Raw genomic sequence first — 25,765 nt, forward strand, 5'->3', positions numbered from 1 at the left:
AAGACGCCGTGTCTGCCCGAGGCTGCTTTACGCAGCCATGAAGCCAGATCAACGACCCAATAGGTCGCCTGCGCATTCCTAACAATATTTTCCCGATAACAGCTGGCAGATTTGCTTTTCAATAACGTAATAAGAAAAAGACGCTCATAAGGCAATGGTAAGCTCCTCTCCTTTACCAAGAAGCCTGTTCTATGCAACAGGCAATATTGTAATGATGAAGTAGGCCATGAAAATGAGACGCAGATGTTTTGATTTCCTCCAGCGCTGGTCATGGTGGAACTGCGACTTAATGCCCAATCAAAAAGATAAAAATACACACTTACTGATAGAAAGGCAGGAAATCAAATCGCGTGTGTTGGATGCCTCCGTCGTGGGAGACTTTCAGAGAGATTTATCACAATATTCCAAGATCACAGAACCTGCACGATAAAATTCAGGTAAAGGTTACGAGCCAGATGAGAACTGTCCAAGCACAGGTGAATGCTTGTGGTCGTACATTCTCCAAGTCATCTGTAAGTCGGTTCTGTTTGTTATAAAGTAATGCATGTGGGCTTCTTAACAGTAAAGAGAAAAAACATTATAAGCAGAAACATTTATATTCATTTCATGAATGTCTCACTGCCTTCTCGCTAATGAATATTATTAGTACATTAATTGCAACAGGATAACAGCTCATTAAAGTAATGATTAGTTAAGCAGACACAGATGCACAATAAAGAGCTGGAGAGAGGAGACAAATTCATCTGTTGTATTCTGAATAGCATAACAATATTTTGTATACTGTATAGTAGTACTCGGATGTCTAAGGATTTGTGGATTTTTAACGCTATTAACGATAAATAACTTGTCCCTTGGTGAGGTGAGCTTTCTAGTAGGCCTACACACTGCAGGAATTAAAGGGATACTTCACCCAAAAATGAAAATTCAACATTTATTCACCCTCATGTCATTCCAAACATGCATGACTTCAGAACACAAATAAGTATATTTTGAAGAACTTTGGTAACCAGACACACAGTAAAATTTGCCAGTGTTAAAAAAAGTCAAATTAACACTCACAGTGTATATATAATCCACACTCAAAGTGTGGATTATATAAACACTGTGAGAGTTAATGTTACCCTTTTTAACACTGGCGATTTTGCTGTGCAGGTCGACCCCCACTGACTTCCACTGTATGACCACTAAACCTCTGAGACATTTCTCAAAATATCTTCTTTTTTGTTCCACAGTAGAAAAAGCCGTATACAGGTTTTGAATGACATGAGGGTGAATAAATGATTATTTTTGGTTGAACTATTCCTGAATAAACAATATTTGACCCTGCTTGTGAAAACACAGCTTAAGTCATTTTTTTGTGATTTACCGTTTTTCCATAAAATCATTTGACATGTCAGTAAAAATATAACCTTGATATTTATTCAATTATTTTGTATCGAACATATAATTTACAACTACAAACACCCATTACCTGTTTTTTCATATATGTCTACTTTGATACTCCTAACCAAATTATAACAGTAGATTCATCCTGGATTTCTCAGACATGGTAACGTATTGGAACTTTATATATCCAGTTTACAAATGGATAGCCAATCTCTGCATAAGACACAGTTCAATGCATAAGACTGTTTTACATGAACTGATCGTCTCTAGTCGAGATATGAGATGTGTTAAGTTAAGGAGATGAGAAGCATGTAGAAGATACTGTATGCACACAAACGTCTCACACATTTTAAATCAACAAGGCCTCCTAGTGTGATCAGACATGAGAAGAACGTGTGAGATACAACACATGGCATAGATTCTCATTTCTAGGCTTCTGGCTGTCAGCAAGATGTGTGTGTGTGTGTGTGTGTGTGTAGAGGAGGGGCAGAACACAGGTCCCAGATGTGGATATTAAATGTCTTTCAATCAGAGAACATTAAGATTGCATCGGCAGTGAGATCAAAGCGACCGATATGAGATGATTTTATGATGCGACAAATTAGCATGTAAAATTTGAACAACTAAATCTTTACACTTTCTGAAACAAATATGAGGAGTGCTTGCTTGTGAAAAGGTCACAACTGCAATGCTCTACTGACCCATAACAGCCCACTCCAAAATCTGTAAGATTTTTTAGATTTCAGATATGACCCATGTCTATGACTGTAAAGGGAGCAAAGGTCAAATCTTGATAGTGCATTTTTTTTATATCATAGACTAACAAGTGACAGCACAAAAATACACATTTTAAAAATTATTTGTAATGTTTTTAGCAATTCATATAAATCAGTGATGGCAATGAATCTCAAATATGATACAGCCACAACTCAAGACTGACCGGTTTCCATAGAGACCATGATGTCTTGGTTCTGTTTTAAACTGTTGATAGAAACTTAAACAACAACAGAAACGTATTCAAAATGCTATCCATTATAATCCTTGTTCAAAGCACTATGAAACAATTGACTTCAAATAAGAACAAAATAAAAGGGAATGAATCACGAACCTCTCTAATGCTTTTTTTTTCAACGATGTATAGTCTGGAGAAAAGAGAGGAACAGCGAAACTTTATTATAGAAAAAATGTGACATCGGGAAAAGTTTTATCTGGCACATACTTTAGTCTCAATACAAAAACAGATGAAAGAAAAGCTACAAATCATCTTATACAAATGCCACACCGTTCCAAAAAATAAAACACGTCTTTTTATAAAGTCAATTCTCTCTCACCACCTCTGAAAATCCCTGAGGAAAGACACACTCACTCTTACAGCTGCGGGGGTCTCAGCTGTGTATTCTCCACTGTGTAGGTGACACTTACATCATTTACACTATAGAGAACTAAATAAAACATGATGACATTTAAGACTGAACAAATGTACAAGTGATGTACACTTCTAATGTTCTTACTATAGGGAATGCTAAAGGCAAGGAAGTTTATAAGTGTTATTACATCAGTACTTCAAATACAATATTAATTTAAAGGAACAGTTCAAAGAAAAAAAGTTACTCATTCTTCTCTAAACTTAAAGTTATCAGTTATAATTTTGATCATTTTCAAATAATATCTGAGGTTTTATTTTATACAATGAAAGCATACTGTGACTCGGGGCTTAAAAGCCCTTAAGACGACAAAAATAAATATCAGCACCATAAAAGTTCTATATTACTATATTCCAAAATGTATGTTTCCTTGCATAGAAACACTTAGTTTCTTTTCTTTTGTGAGGGTTTTCTTGTTCCACAGAAAAGAGCAATTCATACAGTTTTTGTCTTTTTTTAGATGTCTTTACTGTTAAAGGGATAGTTCACCAAAAAAATGGAGATTCTAAATAAAATACTCACCCTCATATTGTTCCAAATCTGTATACATATCTTTGTTCTGCTGAACACAAAGGAAGATATTTGGAAGAATGTAAGTAACCAAACAGATCTCATCCCCCATTGACTCCCATAGTATTTATTTTCCCTACTATGGCAGTAAATAGCGAATGAGATCTGTTTTGTTACAAGCATTCTTACAAACATCTTCCTTTGTGTTCAGCAGAACAAAGACATTTGGACAAGGTTAGAACAACATGAGGGTCAGTAAATGATGACAGGATTTTCATTTTTGGGTGAACTATCCTTTTAATCCTACATGTTCTTTACTGAGCTTTATACTAATGTTAGAAAGATCAGAATATTGAAATAATAATGACTATTGTTTGGATTTCAGTCAGAACTGTAGGAGAAAAACCAACAGGAGAGAAATGAGGAGGCAGATTCTTCTGAGACACAGTTAAGACAAATGCATTACAAATTCTGGGTTTATTCCAAAAGTTCCCACTGTTTTACACACCCTTTAAAATGTCTCTTTACACAGGTCTGGATTGTTCAATAAACGTTTTTTTTTCTAATAAGGGACTCTTGATTTGCAAATCTTTTGCATACTTTTGACACACAACAGTGCCAGCTGTTTTTCATTCATTATGACAACACAAAGGAAATAAGTTAATACTGATTCGGCTGTCTAAAACTTCACTCGCTAGACCTTTAACATGATGGAAAACTGACATCACATAAAACACACTTCATATAACAATCTCAATTCTTTCTCATAGAAACCGGTGAGACCAACAGATAAAGAGATTTTCCAATGTTTTTTACATCAATACGCACACAACACTGAAAATCAGGGACGAGAACAGACAATGAAAGCGTAATTGTAAGAATGATAATTAATTTGTGATCCTGGCTCACCATTTTCACATGTGAACGACAACATACCGCGTAATGTGTCGTTTTATATATTAAACTCCATTTATACACTCCAACATAAAACTATTAAACCGATATTACACATAAACAATCCCTTATAAAAATATGGCTGTATATTGTTAGATGAGTGCAAAAAGTGAAAGGATTTATATTTGGTTAGGAGTTATCAGTCAAAGATTTGTTTGAACTCTACCGGGTCCGCTTAACTAATGCAGTGATGGAGACTTTGCCATAAGAAGTAGAAGAAACACATGGTCCATCTCTGAAAACGTTTTGAAGAATCCAAACTTTTTTTAATCCTTCACCTTTTATGTTAGTACAGCAATAATAGAAAATGTAGATAGAAAGTCCTTTTGTTTCTGCTACATGAGTTTTCCCGTAGCTCAACTGGTAGAGCACAGCGCTAGCAATGCCAAAGTCACGCGCTTGATTCCCAGAGAACAAAAACCTTGAATGCACCGCAAGTGTCTTCGGATGTCAGCGTCTACCAAATGCATAAGTGTGAACATCACAGTTTTTTAAGGCAAAAAGAAATCGAGTCGTTTAAAATTCCTTCAGGCTACGTAGCCTTTCGAAAAGTCCCTTCAGATTTCATGTCAATTCATGATCCTCGTAGCCATTTATTAAATGTGGGTGCACCGTGACTGAATAGATGTGACATTGATGGACTATATAAAAATACTGTAGGTTTCATTAGTTCAAAATTTGCATTCCGCTATAAATCCTTCTCGAACCATGACTTCAGATATCGAACGCGCAAACTTAACTTTGTTTTGTACAGTTGGTGGAAAAAACGTACAACTGTGGTCTATTTAACTATTTAACCAATTTAAACGCATCGGCTCATAAAATTCAACGCTAATGTTTCGTCCGTGAGCCACAATGAACTCATTAAATATTAATGATTCAAATCATAAGGATCAAAGAACTTGTTAACGTACTGTACATGCTCATGGGACTTTTATACAGCCTTGGGACAAATATTGCCCTTCAAGACTATTGCGTGTCAGATAATAAAAATCTCATTTGTCGTGACACTTCAAGTATGTATCGATGGGCCACTTCAAGTTCAAGACTCCAGTTGAGGATGCAGAGCAGATGTGCTCGGCGGTTCTAGAGCATTACAGAAGCTCTCTATTATACCAGACGTGGGTGCTCCATTAACATTGAGAATCCAGTGAGGTAAACAAGGTTTTGAGGGCTTCCTTACTCCGTATTACCTCACCGCTGAGAACATCTCACTTTAAACTTCAGCGAAGGTGTTCAATAGTCAAAGCTATGCAAAGTCAAGGAGCCAAGGTCCTCAAGCCCTGTTTTTCCATGATGTTCCACAGCTTCCTCAGGTTGGACTGTGTGATGGTGTCGTCTGGCTTCAGCTGTAAGGCTCGAAGGTAATTGGCCTCTGCTTCTTGAAGTTTACCGTTGAGATGGAGGATGGCCCCGAGGTTCATGAGAGCTGCTGGATACTACGAGAGAGAGAGAAACAGAATGTGTTTGAGGAACTAATTAATATTTATCCTGTTTGCGTGCAAATCGAGGTTATGTTGAAGTCATATCTTGCCTTTATTATTTTCTTAAAAGTTCACAGATCCATAAATTTAGTCGGAAAGGCTGTTATTCTCCGGCCTGTAACTCTACTGGACACCCATCATCTGTTTTTCTTATGTCAGGGATATATGATTCATGTTGACTGAATCAGGATTCAATGGAAACAATATGTTGACCACGTTGATTCTTCTCACATGAGAGGATTCGAATAGACACGTAAATTAAATTTATCCCAGCATACCACGCAGGGCCACTGGGGTCCCAACACAGACATAGAAAAACACATTTGTTGCAGTGGTTTGGGTTGAAACAAAGGCTAGTACATCAGGATTCTAACCCACTCAGTCAGCAACATCAAAACGTTTTAATTGCAAGACAGTTTGATTTAATCTATAAAAAACATTTCTGCACAAGCATTATGCTTCGTTTGGAATCTCTAAAGTGAGAGTCATATATTCAACAACACTCAAGAGAGAAAAAAACAAAAAAATCTTAAACTAACTGCCTTTTTAGGCCAGCTGCCAGGTTGTTCTACATGGAAACTCGGAGCGACGTGATGGTGGTATATAATATGTAAGTGCATAAGTAAAATATTAGTGCTATCTGACCCTTCACCGAGAAGTCAAACCTCAAACTAACACTGAGGGATTAATGAACTGTAAACTACATTAACTACACTCAGGTGACACATATGCTTACTTCTAAGAGCAAACACAGACCTGAATCAAACCATCGAAAGTACGTAACTCAAAACCAACCGATATATTCACAGCGGACAAAAAGTGCTGCGGAGCAAAGTATGCATGAAAAACAGAAGCGTGCGGTTTGACCAAATTCTAATATTACAGTTTGAGTCATTTTATATCACAGTAACATTTTTTTATCACAGTACATACATACTTTGTAGTTTAATGGTCAAAAATGGTTTATATATTATATCCAAACAATAAAGTCTATTTCTGGATAATCTATCTGAATATTTGAATTTTTTTTCTTGTTATTTGGGACTTGTTGGAAGCAAACCAAAGAATATTCTAAACAAATAAGTTGTCTACCATATCTAGTATAACCCTATTAAATACAGACAAAATCTACAACCCCACCAACCCATATTTGTACACTACATGGACAAAGGTATAGGGATGCCCCCTTCAAACAAACATGTTTTTCAATTCCAGTAATTTGAAATAAAACAAATAAAATTTAGCGGCATCTAGAGGTGAGGTTGCAAATTGCAACCAACGGCTCACTCCACCCCCTCCCTTTCAAAGCACTACGGTAGCTCACACAGAACTAAGATGTCGTCACATTTTCGCTTCTTTGTCTAAGAAGATAACGTATTTACAAAACGAACTCCATAGAGCAGTTTGTGCATTTAGGGCTACTGTAGAAACAACATGGTGAATTCCATGTAAGGGGACCAGTGGTGAATGTAGATAGAAATATCTCATTCTAAGGTAATAAAAACATAACGCTTCATTATGTAAGGTCTTTATACACATCCGAAGACATAGTTATGTAGATTATATTGCATTTTTGTCATAGATCCCCTAGAAATTATACATTTGTGCTCAAGGAAATGACTAAAATAGTCAAAGCTGTTTATTAGAAGAGGGCATCCCAAAACTTTTGTCCATATAGTGTACACTTTTGCATTCTTTTCCGAAGGGCGTGACGCCTGCTTTCACAATTTTAAATAATCCTCCAGATGTCGGACACACAGGAAACTGATTTAGACTCCCGTGTCTTCACCATCCAAAACCAATGATTAACCATCACCACAACACAAACCATACGGACAAGATACTGTCACATGAGAGGAAGTGAGCAGTGGAGGTCGGGGAATCAACCCCACTGTGGCCTCAAGAAGTTTCCTCACCGCCCTCCTTCACCCTGTTCCCCATGACCACACAGTATCCCTTCACAACACCATATTGGCATGCGGTGACAGCATCAGCGGAACCAGATGTGGAAAGGATCTTGTGACCTCTGTTGAAACAGCTGCTGGCCTGGGGTAACCCAGCGCAAAAGTCCAGACACAGCACACCATTGAAACCATGGTGCTGATGTCCATTTTCCTAGCGAAAAACTCGTGGTTTACAACTAGTGGCGTCGAACTCGAGAAGCAATATAATTTGAGTGCAGTTCAAAGACAAAACATGAAGGGAATAACTATATATTACTATATATGACAATGGCTGACGGCGTAATTTGCATTTAGTAGATTAAAATAACAAGCAGAACATTCTTTACAAGTAAAGGCTGGAATACACTACATGTGGACTGGCAGAAAGTCTTATCGGGTAGTGTGGGATGTCTAGTTTTTTAAAAATCTGTTCAGATTTTAGTTTAGTTTGTGATTGCAGTGTATTCCAGCCTTAAAGCTCAATCTGTGGCATGCTGTCAAATTAAGAGCACAACTCCTTCCACAGTGAAAACAATTTAAAAAAGCAAAACCACAATAACTGCCTATAAAGCTTCTACAGTTTTGTTATTGATGGAACTAATGGAAAGAAGTTGAGTCACACCAATCAATGAAAGTCGAGCAGCGTGCGTGTGGATGTCAGCTTTACTTACTTTGGGTCTCAGGTTGGCCGCCTGTATGTAGAACCTCTCAGCGCCATCATTGAGACTGGCTTGCCTATAAAAGCAAATAAACATTGTGTTACTTTATTTTGAAGCGCAAACGTACCTGACCATCACACTGGGAACCATTTGTTGAACTTTAACGCCATGGAAAAGCTGTATAGAGGCCAAAGAGGGTTATACAACTACAAGACAATGCCATTTTTATTGACAACGCAGAAGGTAGAACCCTTATTTTTTGTTTCATGACCTACAACTGACTAGATGCTTTGAAGATCTTTAGCTCCTGTAAAACCCAAAAGATGCATTTTGCATTTCATTATTTGCACATTCAAGTGGTGCCGTACGGAACAATTTATGCATTTCCATATCATACCAAGTGCATTTGAAAATAAATGATACTACCGTAGAGCTTTTTTCAGAACTTTTATTTTGAAATTTGGCAATGACATTCATCCATGTTCAGATGTGGCACAATATGGGCCACTGTGTACAGTATGTATCTTTCACCTGCCGGTAATTATTCTTCATTTACAAATAGAGCTCAATGTGGACAAAATGACAGTCAGCTAAGAGATTTAGGATGGAGAGACCCAAGCTGTCACGCTGTTGTTACAACTGTCCTACTTTGACAGGGTATATACAGAAATCAAAGAGCTAAAGTTAATACTTTTTAAGACCCTGCGTACACCCTGTTTGTAAACCTGCAACTTCAACAGAAACAAACGACTTCCATGTAAAAAGTTCAGGTTTAAATGTTTCAAGAAACAACCTTTATAAGAAGGGAAATAGTATACCCACTGAATCATTTACCATGTGACATACTGTAATAAATGTCGAACAAGTGGGTGATTTCATGGTTAAGTGGGCGGGACTCTTCAGATTCTCAAGCGCATTTGATTGGACAAGAACTTTGACGAGGCTGAAGTGTAGCGTGATGTCATGGAACTTCTAGATTTTTTTAAAGCATTTCCGTGACTGTCCGTTTTGAACGCTTATATCTTCTAAATATGAATTTAAGTTTATTGATGTCCTTAAGGCTAACATGTTTTTAATAAAAGGAAAAAAGTTCCTTTTGATTTCAGTCGATATTCAAAATATTCAAGCAGATAAATAGTATGGACGCACAATGCTCCAGTTTCTTAACCTTGACATGAGTGAGCGATGATTTTATGACCAAAATATATACAGAGATTTTGCCAGATAGCCCTTATCCCTGTACAAACTCTGAACAGCTTTCCTTCTATAATGTGAGAAAGATGGCACATTTGGGTCACAGACACAGTGTTTTAAGTTTACTTCATAAAATATGATCTATGTTTAAGTAGGTTGCAATGTCCCAAAATAATACAAGGATGAGTAAAAAACACTAAACTTTTGATGGTTGTAGGGTCATCCAATCCAATATATTTCTAATCTAGAAAAAGAACAGAACCTTAAAATATATGCATGGTGTATTCTTGGAAAATCTTTACTTCTATTTGCTTAAAACGTAGACGATTTTATTTTGTAAGGAGTGATTTACCGGCCTGAAATCTTCAATTTAATCTAATTGCATTGACCTTTCCTAAACCGGAAGATCTAAATGATCTCTTAACTTCAAAATACAGAAAAAGATCAAAATAACGTGCTCAAATGTGCTCAACAGCCTTTAAACCGAACCATGTGTTTACCATTCAGCATTCTGTTTTACAATCCCCCAACATGATGCGTTTAACTCCATATAATTTTCACATTCACATGCACTCAATTAAACAAGGCTTGATCACTAGAATTGTCTGCAAAGACAAAGGGATCCCTTGGGCATCAACAGTGAAAAAATACCCACCGCTGTCAGCGGGAAGTCAAAACTCATTGTTAAGACTGAACTGCTCCCCGCGACCACAACTAATACAGGGTAAAAAATGTGAAAGACAGCAGCAATTGGACCTTCCTGCTGGAGATCTAAACTTCCAAAATTCAATTGAACAAATACTTCTTAAATACTTAATCTCTTTAATTGCAACTGAAACGTTTCCTCCATCCCACCGCAATAGAATCCACCGATTATGTCATTTCAATATCCTCACCAGGCCTTTCGAGAAAATGCATGAAACAATTCAGTCGTTGACGAAACCTTGGAGAACTGTATTACATGAGAGATCAGAGAGACTATATTGTTTAGAAGTTTATTGAAACTGAAAATACTGTACATATTTTCAAGTCAGTGAGTTGCATCAATGACATATCAGTCTTAAAGTGATAGTCCACCACAAAATCTTTTTTTTGTCATCATTTACTCACCTTGTCATTTCAAACCTGTATGACTTTCTTCTGCAAAACACAATAGAAGATATTTTGAAAAATGTTGGTAACCAAAACCGCTGGTCCCCATTGACTTCTATTGTATTAACACGAAACCAATGCAAGTCAATGGGGACCACGTTTTCTCGTACTGACATTGTTCAAAATATCTTCAATTGTGTATTGCAGAAGAAAGAAAGCCTGACAGGTTTAAAATGTCAAGAGGGTGAGTAAATGATGAGTAGTTCACCCAAACTGACGTTTTTTCATAATTTATTCACCCTTACATCATTTCTAAACCTCTATGACTTTCTCCTGCAGAACACATAACATATTTTGAAGAACATTGGTCGCCACTGACTTCCATTGTATAGAATTAAGACATTTCTCAAAATATCTTTTTTGTTTTCTATCATACAGGTTTGGAATGACATGAGGGTTAGTAAATGATGAAATCATATTCATTTCTGGGTGAACTATCCCTTTAAGGCTGTTATAGGATCATATCCACCAAATAGCATGTTGCATTTTTTATGAATATATGGACACTAAATACTTTCTACTGACAGAGCGACAATAAATAAACAGGCAATGGCCCCACAACCTGGCTGAGGTTTATCTAAATGATTCTCGAAGTGGACCAGAGAAACCGATATCATGGAAACAAACCTGTCAGTACAGACGGGCCCCTGAGAGCCGCAGGAAAACGCTGCACATCTAAAGCCGCCTTGTACTTCCCCATCCCGCTCACACTCGCCTCCCCCCCGTCCGAGATCCTTCCGTAGATCTTTCCAAGACAAACACAGTAGGAACCTGATCTTCAAATAAGAAGGACCACAAGCCAGCGTGATGGCGAGAGGACACAGTCTAAGACAGCAATTAAGAACCAAGTGTTTGAACTCGTGTAGCATAAAGCTCTGTGCAAAATCTGCTTTAGGCCTGTAATACTTTTTAGGAAATATGTAACCATACACCATGCGAAGCGGGGGTAGCCATTATAATACAAGTGTATTGAGCAAAATCCTCAAGGCAAGGGTATAAACGCTGACATTACATCTCCTAAATCCAAATGTTTCCACTTGGGGTGCAGCGGTATGGCAGGAGAAAGAACACATCAATATAAATGGGCGGGTGGAAAGAGTAAAAAAAAGGATAAAAAAGAAAACAAACATTCTCTGGGGCAGTGATTTACAACAGACTTGTCATTAACAGGCAACCCAACATAATATCAAACCTGTTGTACCAAAGCAAACAAAAACATCCTTAAAAAGATAGTTCACCCAAAAATGAAAATTCTGTCATCATTTACTCAACCTTTTCTCATTTCCAACCTGGACTTTCTTTCTTCCGCAGAAAACAAAAGAAGATATTTTGAAGAATGTTGGTAACCGATCAACAATGACACCCATTGACTTGCATTATTTTTGTGTCCGTACAATATAAGTGAATGGGTACAGGTTACCAACATTCTTCAAAATATCTTCTTTTGTGTCCTGCAGAAGTTAGTCAGTCATACAGATTTGAAAAGCATGAGATGACAGAATTTTCATTTTTGGGTGAACTATCCCTTTAAGAAAAAAATGAAATTTAAACGTGCAACTTATATACTGTATTCTGGATATAAAATTTGAGGCTTGCACAAACGTAAACCATACTTAATAGAGGTGAGATTCCACACATAGTGTTCAGCTCATTTTTTTCTGGCTAGACCGATTGACAACACTTTTCATATACAACCCACCAGCTGACAACCACAGCTCTAGCGATGCGGCTGCTATGCATTATGGGAAAAATTCCCATTTTGTACAGAAACAAAGGTATTCAATCATGGTAAAAATGTTGTCCATATAAATCCTAGCATGTCCTCCTCACCTGAGCATATGAGCTGCACTGAAAACCACATCAAATTCTTCACTGTCCAAACGTGCTGCCTTTTCCGCCATCTCAGCAGCCTCCAAAAGCCGAGACTCTTCCAGCAAAAACTGACCTGAGGAAGGAAAGGGGAATTTCATTTAATATATTCTTTGACTCCCTCAGAAAGACAAATGTGAAATGTTTCCTTTGGCAGTGGAAAGGATGGTTCGGTCTGCACAAGTCTCTGAAACATGAGACAGCGGGCAGCTACTATACCACGCTAGTCACAGACAGACTATTTGTCCAATTGAGATTTCTCCGATAGGCATGTTTCCATGACAAATGAAATGCTTACTCCTGTAGGCTGGCGGAAAGAGGAGGAACTGGGATTGGAAATGTTTGCTGTACCGTTGCGGCATATCACAGAATAAATAGCCTGACGCATTGTAGTAAAGTAGCTTTCTCACAATCTTGTGCTTCAAGGCCAAAACCAGACAGTTCCTAAGTAGCTTTGGATGAAAGTAGAAACGAAAGACGTTTTTTTTCTCTCATTAAAACCAAAGGTGGTCATCGGTGATTGTATAACAAGAGCAAGAACGCGTTTGTGTGCGTTTTGTTTTGTGCTTTTACCAGAACGAAGCGCTCGATTGTCTGTGTGAAGACTGCGCATTGTGCACGAGCACGGAGAGAGAACTGATAACAGAACTGATATTTCAAAAACAACACATTCCAGAGAATGGAGATGTTTCTTTCTTTAAGGTAGGCTACACCCCTGCCAGTCCATCTTTGAAAAGTATACTTCAGAAAGATTCTCGCAGAGACAGCTTTTTTTGACAGTTTGTTTTTTTATTTTACAAAAGCACAAGGTTTTGTTTTTATTGTGTACACAAATAAAAGCCGACCATTTATAGTTTATAATGATGTCTTGCACTAATCTTTACGGCCAAAAATGACGGGTTGTTTTCGCTGTCATGAGGAAAAAATCCACCAGAAGGCACCGGCACGTTCGTCGGCCAGAGGGTTAAAGAAGCCTTTTTAGTTTCATATTTGTTTTAATATTAGGAAATACTATTACTTTTTATTTTCATCTATGCTGATTATGGAAAGTGGACAGCACAACTAAGACCAATGTGCAATATGTCGGGAGACATGGAGTGGGTCAGACATGATTTTGACCACTTAATATTAAGTTTTGTTTAGTAGAAAACATTTCTTTAAACTGAATTTCGTTTTGTATAAAATGTATCTTAAAATTAATAAATGTTGCATCAACCAATGCGTAACGAACAAACCATGACACCAAAGCCTCCGAGTACGGCTGAAACAATACGTCGTTATGCTTTTAATACATTTCTTGAATACATCTCTTCAATTATTTGAGAAGATGTTGATTTTATACGGGTTCCCTTCTATTGCCGAGCGCTGTGTGTTTGCATGTGCTTCATAACCTTGCAGCCCAGGAGACCAGTCGTAATAGCCTGCACTGGGGCCCGTCATCACTGTTACGCCACTGCCTTTAAGGGTATTGTAAGGTGTTCTTTAAAAAATAAGAGCACAGCCTCCAATGCAGATGAATTCAGATATCATGTTTTGGGACGAGTTGTGCTGTGAAGTGTAATACCAAGGGTAATACTTGGGTTTGGTTTTCTAATAGTAAGCACCTCTTTGATCTAAATGTGATTTGTAGCTGCTAATGAGATAAGATTTCTTACCATATAGTGAACGACAGTGGCAGTCTATCAACAAAATGGAAACTACAGAAGAGGAGGCACGTTCTGCAGTACAATAGAGGGAAACATAAGATCATCCTTATTGGCCTTCTGATAGTTTGCGCTCCAAAGATCTCAGATCAGACACACACTAGATTATATTACACAGATGCTTTGGCAGCGTTCGAGTGGAAAACACGTTATCTGTTGTAGCCAGAGGTGCTGTGTTTATCTGGATGAAAGTCACACACAGTGCATCCAGGGACAACAATGGAAATCTCAGATTTGAAGGAAGCGGTTTAAAATGATGTAAGGATAACCCTACAACCCCACAGTTTGAAAGCAAACGTTATACAAAGATTTGTAAAAATACAGGGATATGCATTAATGGCCATATGTAATCTTCGGGAGCACATATTTGTACAATATTTGCTTTTATTGCCGTCTCAGATTCGATTAAACAAATATAAAAATATGAGGCATGTGGTTCAAAATGTACAAAACACTATTTAATGAAGACTTTTAATGTATTTACTGGACTATTGTTAACAGCAGGGAATATGGGTTTCATTCATATACTGTAGCCTATACAAAAAAGGTCACGGAAGATAAAGTATGCGTTGACTACAATCTTACCTGTTATTAAACTGTGTTAATCTTTTTATTTAGTAATATTTTGTACATTTTTTGCCAAGCCTTCTTAAAAATTTCCTAAAAGTCTCTAACTTTTAGGAAGTTAAAAGTCTCTAACTTCACAACACGCATACTACATTTTTAATACTTCTTTAATAATATATTTGTATAGCGAGGCAAAGATGTCAACTTTTCAAAGTTGGACATCACTTTTGGCCAAGACCGTATTTCCATCTTCCATATCGTTTATGTCTACTGAGGTCATAGGGGGTGTTGAAGTCTAGCCAGCTATCTCGGGTTGAGACCTAGAAATATAGTACTGTGGAAAAGTCTGTTAGTGTTTTCATGCCAAAAAATGGTTTTAAGCCACTTATTTATATATTTAGCTGTAGTGTGTCAGTAGGAAATATCAGTTTCCCTACTGACACACAGTAGGAATCACTCCTTTTCATAATTATTTGTAATAATCCAGTGAGATTTTTGGACACACAAGGAGTGTGACAACAGCCGGTGCTCCACACAGAGCTCTATCTCACCATCATTGAGTCTGTCTTAATAAATAAAAACTGTGGCAATGTCTCCAAGATGCTTGTAGAAACTTACCTGCAAATGGAATGTTTGGAAACGTAAAATGATTTTTCCTACTGACACACTAGAGCAAGAAATAAAAATCTATCTTAATATTAACGTGTACTGTACATCTGCCTCAATTTGAGATGTCACAATTTTTAATCAAAAACAATTTCTCAGATGAAATTCTTAAAATCTTTAAAAAAGCCAGCCATATTATAGAACGATCCAAATGCACAGCAAGTAAAAATCCCAAATCTGATGAACAGAACTTTAATAAATCTAAGCAAATATTGTTGGGATAAACGGTAAGATCCCTTAAAAGTGAGCTTCAATAACACTTTCCGAGTCTCACACAGAGAGAAAGTGGCTGGAGGGTATAATTTGCCTAAATCGTGTTCATACAGATACTCATATGCAGTTTTCCTTTGAGAAATAAGATCTAATTATCCCTGTCGACTCGCCCGGCCGTGGGTGGTTTCGTATCACTGGAATAACATCTGTATAGCAGGTACGCCTCCAATAACTGAGAAACAATTACTTCCTGCACAGCATCATCTATCTTGTCGAGACAGACACAACAAACCTAACCACAATTAGAAGCCCAACAACAGATAAAGAGCTAAATATGAACAATTACGGCTTAGAGAAACCACAAAGTATTTCACAAATTCCTCTGCGTCAGCAAAGTACGTACGGTACAATGTCTGGATTCATACAACGTCATTATCTTCCCATTACGGAGTGACCTGTTAACGTTGTTTTAGCCCGTGTGCGTGCACATTCAAGAGAGAGATAAACCATAACATTACTGACCATAATGCATATAGCAGTTTCCTTTCATGGGATCAAGCTCGATCGCCTTGAGAAAGAATTTCTCCGCTTCTGCTTTGCGACCCTGAAATAAAAACAAAGCACGTCAGACAATTCTTCAGGGAGAGTTTTTGCATTTGTCGTTTTTGACCTGACCTCTATAATGTTCCCTGAAGCAACAGGAAATGCGTTTTTAATTTCAATCCTATACTGTTTACATACAGGTAACTATACACTTTCTATGTACCATTATAACATAAACAAGTTATAAAATGCAACAAAATAGAGTAACTTCACGTCGATACAGTAAGCACACATTTGTTGACCAAATGTTATGACACAATGGAAATATTGGATGTTTAAAGCAACAGAACGTGCACGTTGTTACGTATAAAATACACTCATTTACATGAATTACGTAAGAGGAAAGAAACAAAGATCAAGGTCTTGTTTAATTACACAATTGAGTATTCATTACACAAAATATTTGACATACAACGACATGACTGACCAATGAGAATCGAGTATTCCAGACAACCGTGTGATAAAAATGCATGTTTCATGCAACTTCAGGCGTGAACGGAATCCATATTGGTTCCAGTTCGCAAGGCATTATAATAACATCCTCTCGTGAATCCAATGATAAACAGTGCATGCAGTCATCTGCCGAGCAGCTGCAAAACTGTGATGTATTTTTATGCACACGCTGTTATATAAATCCCTAAAGCAGTGGTGTGTAACTTTAAATCAATGTAATGCATTCACAATGATGCCTATGCATGCGGCTGCTGTTTACTGTTAGACATGGATGCTTGAATCCTTGGGTCTATGAAGAAAGAGTGTGAGCAGAAAAATAGTCACATGGGACAGATGAACTGAACGGGAGGTTGGCGTCTCTTATCATCCCATTACCCCTCTCTCCTCCCCACTTATTTCTTGTCAATATCTATTATGTATCTATATAATACAAGTAAGCAAAGGCCCCCAAATAAAACATTACAGGCGGTCACATAGTATTAATTTCAAATGAAAAAGAAGCATGTGATGTAAAAGTACAGATTTAGCACAATAATACGCTTTGTCAAGTTCCTGACAAACACACTTCTCAGTGTCATCCGCTGAGGTCATGTCATCACTCTCAAGCTATATCCTGTTTGACCCCCTTCCCTCTGAACACACACACCCCTCTGCTGGACACCCCGTGACCCCTTAATCTGAGCGTGACATCAGAGACAACAGACACGCTGCTGTTCCGACGTCTCCGAGGTGTTTGTGAATGAAGTCTGAAGCTGATTAGTTGCGGAAATGAGAGAATTCAAAAACGCAGCTGAGGAGCCCTTCCCATTCACACACGCAGACGGACGCATCCCCGGGGTGGGGATCTTTGACCCCGGTGGGTTCGAGTGGGAAGGTCAGCGCAGCGGGCAAAAGGGATGAGTTTCACCACGACTCCCCCTATCGACCCCTGACTGCGAGATCTCGCCGACCCCACCGGGAACCCGATGTTCACAGGATGAAAGCATCCTTATGTTTCTTGAACGGAATAAAACATTCCAGTGAGAACAAGAAGAAAAAGCAGTCATAAATATTAAGAAATGTAGGCTTATTATACTGTTGCGTATGCTTTTTTAACCACAGCTGTCAAAAAATGTTTTCTTAACTATGAATAGAACAGGAAGCACAAAAACTCACTGCACGCTTGAGCAAAGTCGGATTAGTCAGGGTTGAGAAATTCAGAATTTAACAATTGGCCTTTTGAATGCATGAGCTGGAAATCGAAATAAATTGGCCACATTATAGATGATGTTTAATCACAAGGAAGAAGAATAAAAAAGAAATGTTATCTATTTTATTAATACAGTATTAGTTTTCTGTTCACAATTTCTCTAAACTGGTTAAACCAAAACAATAAACAAAAACACATTCTATACCTGATATTTTAAGCATTGATATTCAATATATTCCAATATATAATCAAGTTTTTTTGGTAAGCTGCATTTCAAATTTTATTTAAATTGAAAAACTTAATTCAAAGTGTTCTCACACAACCCTGTACTAAGTTCATAAGATATCTTTCTCTTTCTTCAAGTTTATTCAAGGTCAGTGAACTCAGTATCAGATCACTGCACAGGCCTGCGTTCGCCCTCGAGGAAGCTTCTTTTTCACCCAAAGGATTGTGAATATTCCTGTTCTTCTCTGTTTCTGCATTAAACAAGCAGAAACCGCACAGTTCCGAGAGACCTGAGCTGAAAACTATGTTTAAAATCAATACTGCTCTCAGAAGTCGAGATAACACCTTTTCAGTTTGCTCTTACTTCACTGTGTTTCATCACAGCAGTGACTCTCTGGTGGATTGAACTGTCCTTGTCTGTCCAAATGACTTTTACCTGCTTTCTTTGGTTGCATTGTATGTCTCTGAAAGGGAGCGTTTGATGTACGAGAGTCAATTAAAGAAGAAACTGTCTCATCAACTGAGAGAGGGAGAGAGAGAGAGAGAGACAGAGAGAGAGAGAGAGAGAGGGAGAGAGAGGGAGAGAGAGAGAGAGAGAGAGAGAGACGCTTTCTCACATCTATTATTCTCTCTTATGTTTGAAGTAAATAAGGTAACTGACAGAAAGCTTTGTGGATACTTTAAACAATAATTTAGAAAGCAAAGATTAAAAGAAAATAATACAAACATTCTACCTTTGAAGTATAAGTGCAGTATTTAAGAGATAAAGTAAAGTGAAGATGGTCATTGTGGCACAAGAAACGCCAAGGCAATATAAAGGGGACAGAACAGATATCACCCTGACTGTAAAGGTTAGTGGATAGTCAGGCAAACGTTTGTTTATTTTTTAAAGATTGACAGCAGAGGTAGACGGCACTGGAAAAATGTCACTTCACCACATTATCACACTTTTCACCCCACTACATTTCATAAATACATGTAGTTTTTTAATACTTATAAGTACATTAAAACAGTAGTTCTCAAACTGGGGGCCGTGGACCCGGGGGAGTCCGAGATGGATTCAGGGGGCCACAGATTTTGTGGCATTTTATGAAATATAGAAATTGATCATAGATTTTATGCAAACAAATATCAGAAAAATAAGACCACCACACAAAAGAATTGATGTTTCAGCATTGTATAACCAAATATGTTTTTGTCTAAATAAAAATGTTAAATTTAAGTCTTTATTTGGGGGGCCGCAAAGTGACGCACTCTACACAAAGGGGGGCCTTACAACGAAAAAGTTTGAGAACCACTGCATTAAAAGCTACTGTAGTACTTTTTTTTTCTCAAAAAAATGTACTTGAGTAAAAGAAAATCCTAGATTTAAAAAGTATTAAAAGCAAAACAACAACCACAACAACAAAATACTTATGGATTGTAGTGGAGTAAAAAGTATATTACACTTTAGAATATAGTGAAGTAACATTTTTCCAAGGTAAAAGCAATCCGATACAGTACAGATGAATGTACTTGAGCAGAGAAAAAATACTAAATCCGGAAATACAGAATGGAATAGAAAACAATCGAGCCAGACAGTCCAATTAATAAAACAAAAATAAATAAAAGGGACAGGTAACCTCACCTAAAACACAAAAGTCTTTCCATTGATGTTTTTTATGAACAATCTGCACTGATGAATCAAATAGTTCAGAAAAGCAGACTACATAGACACCACTCTGTTTTCATGTTGATTTAACACACAACACTGTTATATATTACAGATTCTATTATGTTTCTCCTTTTTTAATACTAGATTACTACTCGAGAAACATCATTCCTGTTGGAATTTCTCAGAACAAACCCTCTTTCACAAACACACCGCTTTCTCTGTACCGTCTGCTCAAGTTTCAAAGATGGTCAATTAAGATGTCCCCTATTTTCGTTATTTAATCAGCTGGCCTGGTCTCGTGTTTGAGGAAAGCCCGAACGGTTCCACACGACCAGAGTGGAAATGAGAGATGACAGACTCGAGTAAAACCTGAGACAACCGCTCCACAGCAGGCCTTTTTTTTTATCACATCTCCTCTCATATCTGTCCACACAGATTTCTGCGGAGTGAATTCAGACCCATGAGCGTTGTATTTTTTTCTTTTTGTGTCAGATTCATTTTTTAAGGTGGAACGTTTCAACATCAGAAAGAAGAACGTGTTGTAGGCTACACCACCCTATAAGAAGTCCATGTGTATTTTAGAAATAAGTTTCGAGATGTGTTTTACCGTCATGGCCAACAGCTTGCCGTATGTGAGGTGTGCAGGTATATGGTCCGGTTTGGCTCGGAGGGATTCCTTATACCAATGCTCGGCCTCTGTGAGTTTGTTGAGTCTCATGTAGGCCTCTCCTGTGAGGGGAGCAGACAAGGGTCAGGTCAACAGGTCAGAAGTTAGGGAAGCACATAAACCCTCCCATGCCATGGTTTATTCCACAGTAGAGATGGAGGCAGTCAACTGAAACAACCCCCAGAAAGTCTGACAGTCGATGAAATGTGACACTGGAGCCTTCCGCTTATGCAAAACAAGCGCTGAGTAACCACAACCAGGCGGCTGAGGTACTGATCAGCATACTTACAAATGAATGTGAAATATAAATCACATGCAAATCAATACATTTATTCAAAAAATATATTGTATAATCATTTTGCGAAGAATAAAAAATACAGTACCATTGAATCAAGATACTTTGAGCAAAATGTAAAACATGAAACTGAAATTCAAATAACACATTTATTTTATTTATTTGGTTAAAGAAATGACAAAATTGAAACTTTAATTTACTTTTTTGTGTGTAAATTACTAACAATTCAATAGATCTGTCACAAAAAAACACAACAGAATTTTACCACAATATTCAAATGAAAAAAGAAACGAAGACAGCTAAAGACCAAAAGAGAACTTAAAGCAGTAAAAAAATACAAAATGCATATATCATCAGACGCGCGTGTTTGGCTAGTGTCTATTAATATTTAATTTATGTTAATATTAAATTGTATTATTATTTTACTGTTTAATATTGGTATTAAATAAATGATTTGTTGAATTTTGTGGTATGTTCATTTTATGAAATAAACAATTTGTTGAATGGGTCCTGTAGTTTTGACGCATTTAAAGAAACCGTATGGTACATTGACATCTAGTGGTTGAGCTTGGAATCGCAGTCTAAATTCAAAATATTGGAGAGACAAGTTTAGCCAAGTTACGGTTTCTTTTGATTGTTATCAGAAATAATCTACAGGCACTCTACTGTTTGTGAATGTGTACCGGAAGTTAAGTTGGGGACACAAAAGTGCGCATGCGCAGCAACGTTTGTTTATGTTGTTAAGATGAAACCGTCTATAAACAAACACATATTGAGGCAGGTCACATGTTGGCAGCTCAACCAATAGGATTACACATGCAGCTATGGTGATTGTTTTACAATACATAAGAAATATTTTATACTGAAATATGCAATATAAAGTATTGTTACACCCCTTTTAAATGAGTGTTTTGTATATTTAATATTAAATCAGCTTTTCTGTATTAATATGCAAACAACCACACATCAAGGAATATTGTAAGCTGTTTTCCCACTGCTTCCCAACCTCTGATGTCTGTCTCCAGCTCCTGAACCCTGCAGAACAGAAGAACGCCAGTCCCAACAGTGCTAACCCTTCTCCTGTAACACCAGAAGAACAGCCGACTCCTCATGACACCAGTGTAAACACACACTCCTGTTCTTTAAACATCATCTAATACCTCATCCAGCCTCAAAGCTCCCACCCACCTGCAATAATACACATACTCCTCTCCGACTGAACGTTATTAGAGAGCTGTATCACACAGCTACTTCACTGAGATAACACAGGCCAAACAATGTTAATGTTATGTTATTACGCTGGAAATAATATAGACACGGTACGTGACTAGTCAAAGGTTTCATCTGCAGTCTGATAACAAAGCTGTCTGCACCTACTGTATGTAGTGTTGGTGTTAAATATAGGATGTGCAGGACGTTACAACAATCTGAAAGTCTGTGGATTGTTCACATGTTATTTTATGATACAAAAAACAAGATGTACTGCGGAACCACTAAATGATGACATTTTTAACAGTCACATATTTTCGCTGGTTTTAACATGACCTGGTAATATTGCTTTGGAAAACCCAGAAACGAAGACAGCTTTACATCATTTAGAAATTGTTTACAGAAAAACTAATCCTCACATAATTTACTTTGTTTATGGAACAGAAATGTTTTTAAATCTAAAGTTATGACTCAGATAAAAAAGTACAGGGCGTGATTAAATGGGAATGTGAACACAGCAGTTTAAGAAATGGCGTGAGTACACATACAACTACATATGGAAGGCCGTTTTATCAAAAATGTCTTTACACGTAACGTGTACAGATGTTAGACGCGTGGACGCGTTATTGCGCCTAAAGACGTAATTTCGTCTACAGACGTTAGACGCGTAATTGCGTGTAGACGCGTAAACCTTAGCGGCTCCGTTGTCAAAATAAGAGTCACAACCAGCAATGCAGACCCTACTGATATTTTATTTTAACTACACTTTCCTGTTGGCTGTTATACTTATTTTATTAAAACATGGCAATGATACGCTTAATTAAATGATTAAATCAATAATCATTAAACAAAGTCTTTTAAGGGGGAAAAAATAAAACAGTTGATTAATATGCAAATTTGTCCTATGGCGTGACGGCAAAAATTTAGGAAAAAACCTAAGAACGAAGATAAATCTCTCTTATGCTATTTTATTTGATAAAATCCCTGTTATGTTATTTTATATGATAAACATTAATAATATAAAATAATGTAAAATTAACCAATTTATTCGTCAACTACGTGAATAACCAATATCCTGTGCTGTGATCAAAAAATAAAATGTTAAATATAACAGGGCTCTTTAGACACGTTACGTCTAAAGACATGTTTGAAAAAACGGCCTTCCATAGCTATAGAGGGGATGGCCGTGTCGTCACTTTACCACGTGAGCACGCAAGAGCGCCCCCCCCGTGAGGGGCAAAACATTCAGCAAAATGACTGCTTACAATATCAGGAAACGCAATTTCGAGCAAAATTTCAGTGTCCCGTAAGGATCACCGTCGAGTTCAGCTGCTTGTAATTTCAGCAAATAATTGCGTGTTTTAGTCCCGGTTTCTTTGTTTCTCCTATTCTCCACAGCCATTTTGCTGCGTGTTTTACCACTCAGGGGAACGTGTCCTGGCGCTCAAGTGGGGTGTGTCCCGGTGTGGTCACGTGGGAAAGTGACGTCAATGCATACCCTCTATAGCGATTAAAGAATTCATAAATCGTTGAAATTAGCGACACCGGTGGCCATTAAGTGAAATGCAGCCAGCAACACATTGCTTACGCTCGCGCACTATGTGCACTGAACGTGTTTTAACCACATCATGGCAACAGATGAGGTTACATTAAATTTAAAGCATAAACGTTGCATCCTTTGAATTTTTTTGGCAAATGTCACATCTCTACAGATTTCCACAGACAAACTAGGATGTCGGGAAGGTCTCGTTTTTAAGTCGTGTTACAAGCTGTTCACATATTGGCAAAAGGAATTAATACATTTTATTCTTAGACGTTAAAATGTGACGGAGCCAGAAAATATTCAACAGATTTGAAAGTAAAAATGAGATGGGACGGGGAGAGAGAAAGTTGTGGGCTGGGAGGTGAGTGTGCTGCACAAGACACACAAACTCAAGCGATGCTTTCATGTTCCCAGAAAAAACAAGGTGTGTTGTACCTGTATCACGTGAATATACCTGTATCACGTGAATAATATGATCTGACAAAGCGAATTATAAAGATGTAAAAAAAAACTCAGAAAACGCTGCTTTTGTGAGACAACATAAACAACATGCGAGAGACTCACCCATCATATTGTAAAGGCTCTGTGGGGAAAACTGTCTGGGCATCTTCTGTGTTGCTTCTTTATACACAGATATGGCCTCCTACAAAAAATCCAACGCAACAAAGTTGCACCTATGAGCATGTTTAAGCCTTCAATAAAGAAACAAGAAATACTACCCAGACTGTCCCGAGTAAAATAAATATTTACACCAAATATGTTCTTAGATATGTAAGTAAAAGCCTCTGCTAAATGAATAAATGTAAAATAATGTGAACCACTCAATCACTCATATCAGTACAATCAATCCATTTCGATTTCATGTTGGCGTTAACTGTGCCGAGATCAGCTCACCTCCTGGTGACCCTGCTCGTGCAGAAGCTTTCCCAGGTTGTAAAGACAGCTGGTGACGGAGCTCTTGTGTGCGTGAGGATCCTTCAGGTTCTCATCTGGGATGTCAGCGCAGGTGAGGAAGGTCCGTTTCGCCTCCTCTAGGCGGCCCTGGTTCATCAGGACAATCCCTGTGTTCAAGTAAGCGGCTAAATAAGAGAGAGAGAGAGAGAGAGAGAGAGAGAGAGAGAATAAGGTTATAAAGATTATTTAGGCTCAACCAAAGACCTGGAATGAAGCGGTTGATTTATGCAGATCAGCAGCCTGCAGTCTAGTCGATAAGATGCCAATACATATTCACAATCCACCGCGCCAGAATCAACTCTAAGTCAGCGGGGGAATATCCAGTCCACTAGCAGGCTTAGTCCTGACATTCTTAATGGAGCATGTATACACACGGAACCATGCGTCTGAACGTCTTCATATCACAGGCAGGAAAATCCATCACTACTCAACATGCAGCAGGGGATCAGGGAAATTACACATCCATCACTCTTCACAGGGGCCATCTGTAGCGTGCATGATCCCAGACTCTTAGAGATCTGTTTTAAAGTCCCGCAGCACGTGCAACTTGTGCGTGTGCTAAAGAAGACTTGCTACATAACATCATGCAAAGTACAAAAGTCTTGTATTTTAAAAGCATTCAAGGGAATTCACAAGTATGGCAACACTAACTTTGCATGCAGTATTTTAGTGCAAAAACTTGCGTCTTATTCACTAACCGACTGCAAACCAGCTTTCTGCGCATATAGCGCTGTGCAAAACAAGCACTTAAATACATTCATTTTATGCACAAAAAGTTGAAAAATATTTGTCTGGTGCAATTGGAATGAACAGAACTGTATATCATAGATTTCCATGTATATTTCATTTTTGTTATGGCAGATATAATTGATCCAATGATGATCAAACAACCATATAATCATATATATCGTCGCTGTTGGAGTGAAACCTCGTATCTCAATTTTTCATGATTTTTGTCTGTTGGATTTAAAAATATTTAACCCATAATAATTATTAAAAGAGCTTGTAAACTTTGATAACAGTGTTTAATTATTGATTTTTTTTTTACAAATATTAATATCAATTCAATTGTATTTAAAATAATCTTCATATATTAAGTTATTTGATAAAAAAATTGCTTAATTATTGAATTTCTCAAAAATATATAAATAGTTTAAATATTAATATATGAAATTGTATTTTAAAACAATATTTATATATTTTATTGTATTTTTTATTTCCTGTAAAATGTTTTGGAAATACAAGCTTT

The 25,765-nt window shown here is 37.4% G+C and overlaps 1 protein-coding gene across 1 annotated transcript in view; it reads right to left on the minus strand.

Annotated features, from left to right (window-relative positions):
- Positions 1 to 2,548: 2,548 nt before the first annotated feature.
- tmtc2b (transmembrane O-mannosyltransferase targeting cadherins 2b) overlaps positions 2,549 to 25,765 on the minus strand; it is a 97,206-nt gene continuing 73,989 nt past the window's right edge. The window contains exons 6-12 of the mRNA XM_057348490.1: positions 24,457 to 24,641; positions 24,127 to 24,205; positions 20,456 to 20,577; positions 16,247 to 16,328; positions 12,537 to 12,651; positions 8,373 to 8,436; positions 2,549 to 5,713 (exon numbers count right to left, since the gene is read on the minus strand). Of these exons, the coding sequence (XP_057204473.1) occupies positions 5,534 to 5,713; positions 8,373 to 8,436; positions 12,537 to 12,651; positions 16,247 to 16,328; positions 20,456 to 20,577; positions 24,127 to 24,205; positions 24,457 to 24,641 (827 nt within the window). The 3' untranslated portion in view covers positions 2,549 to 5,533. The remainder of the gene's footprint in view (positions 5,714 to 8,372; positions 8,437 to 12,536; positions 12,652 to 16,246; positions 16,329 to 20,455; positions 20,578 to 24,126; positions 24,206 to 24,456; positions 24,642 to 25,765) is intronic.

This window comes from Triplophysa rosa, linkage group LG12 (assembly GCF_024868665.1).
Source record: "Triplophysa rosa linkage group LG12, Trosa_1v2, whole genome shotgun sequence".
Classification (NCBI taxonomy): domain Eukaryota; kingdom Metazoa; phylum Chordata; class Actinopteri; order Cypriniformes; family Nemacheilidae; genus Triplophysa; species Triplophysa rosa.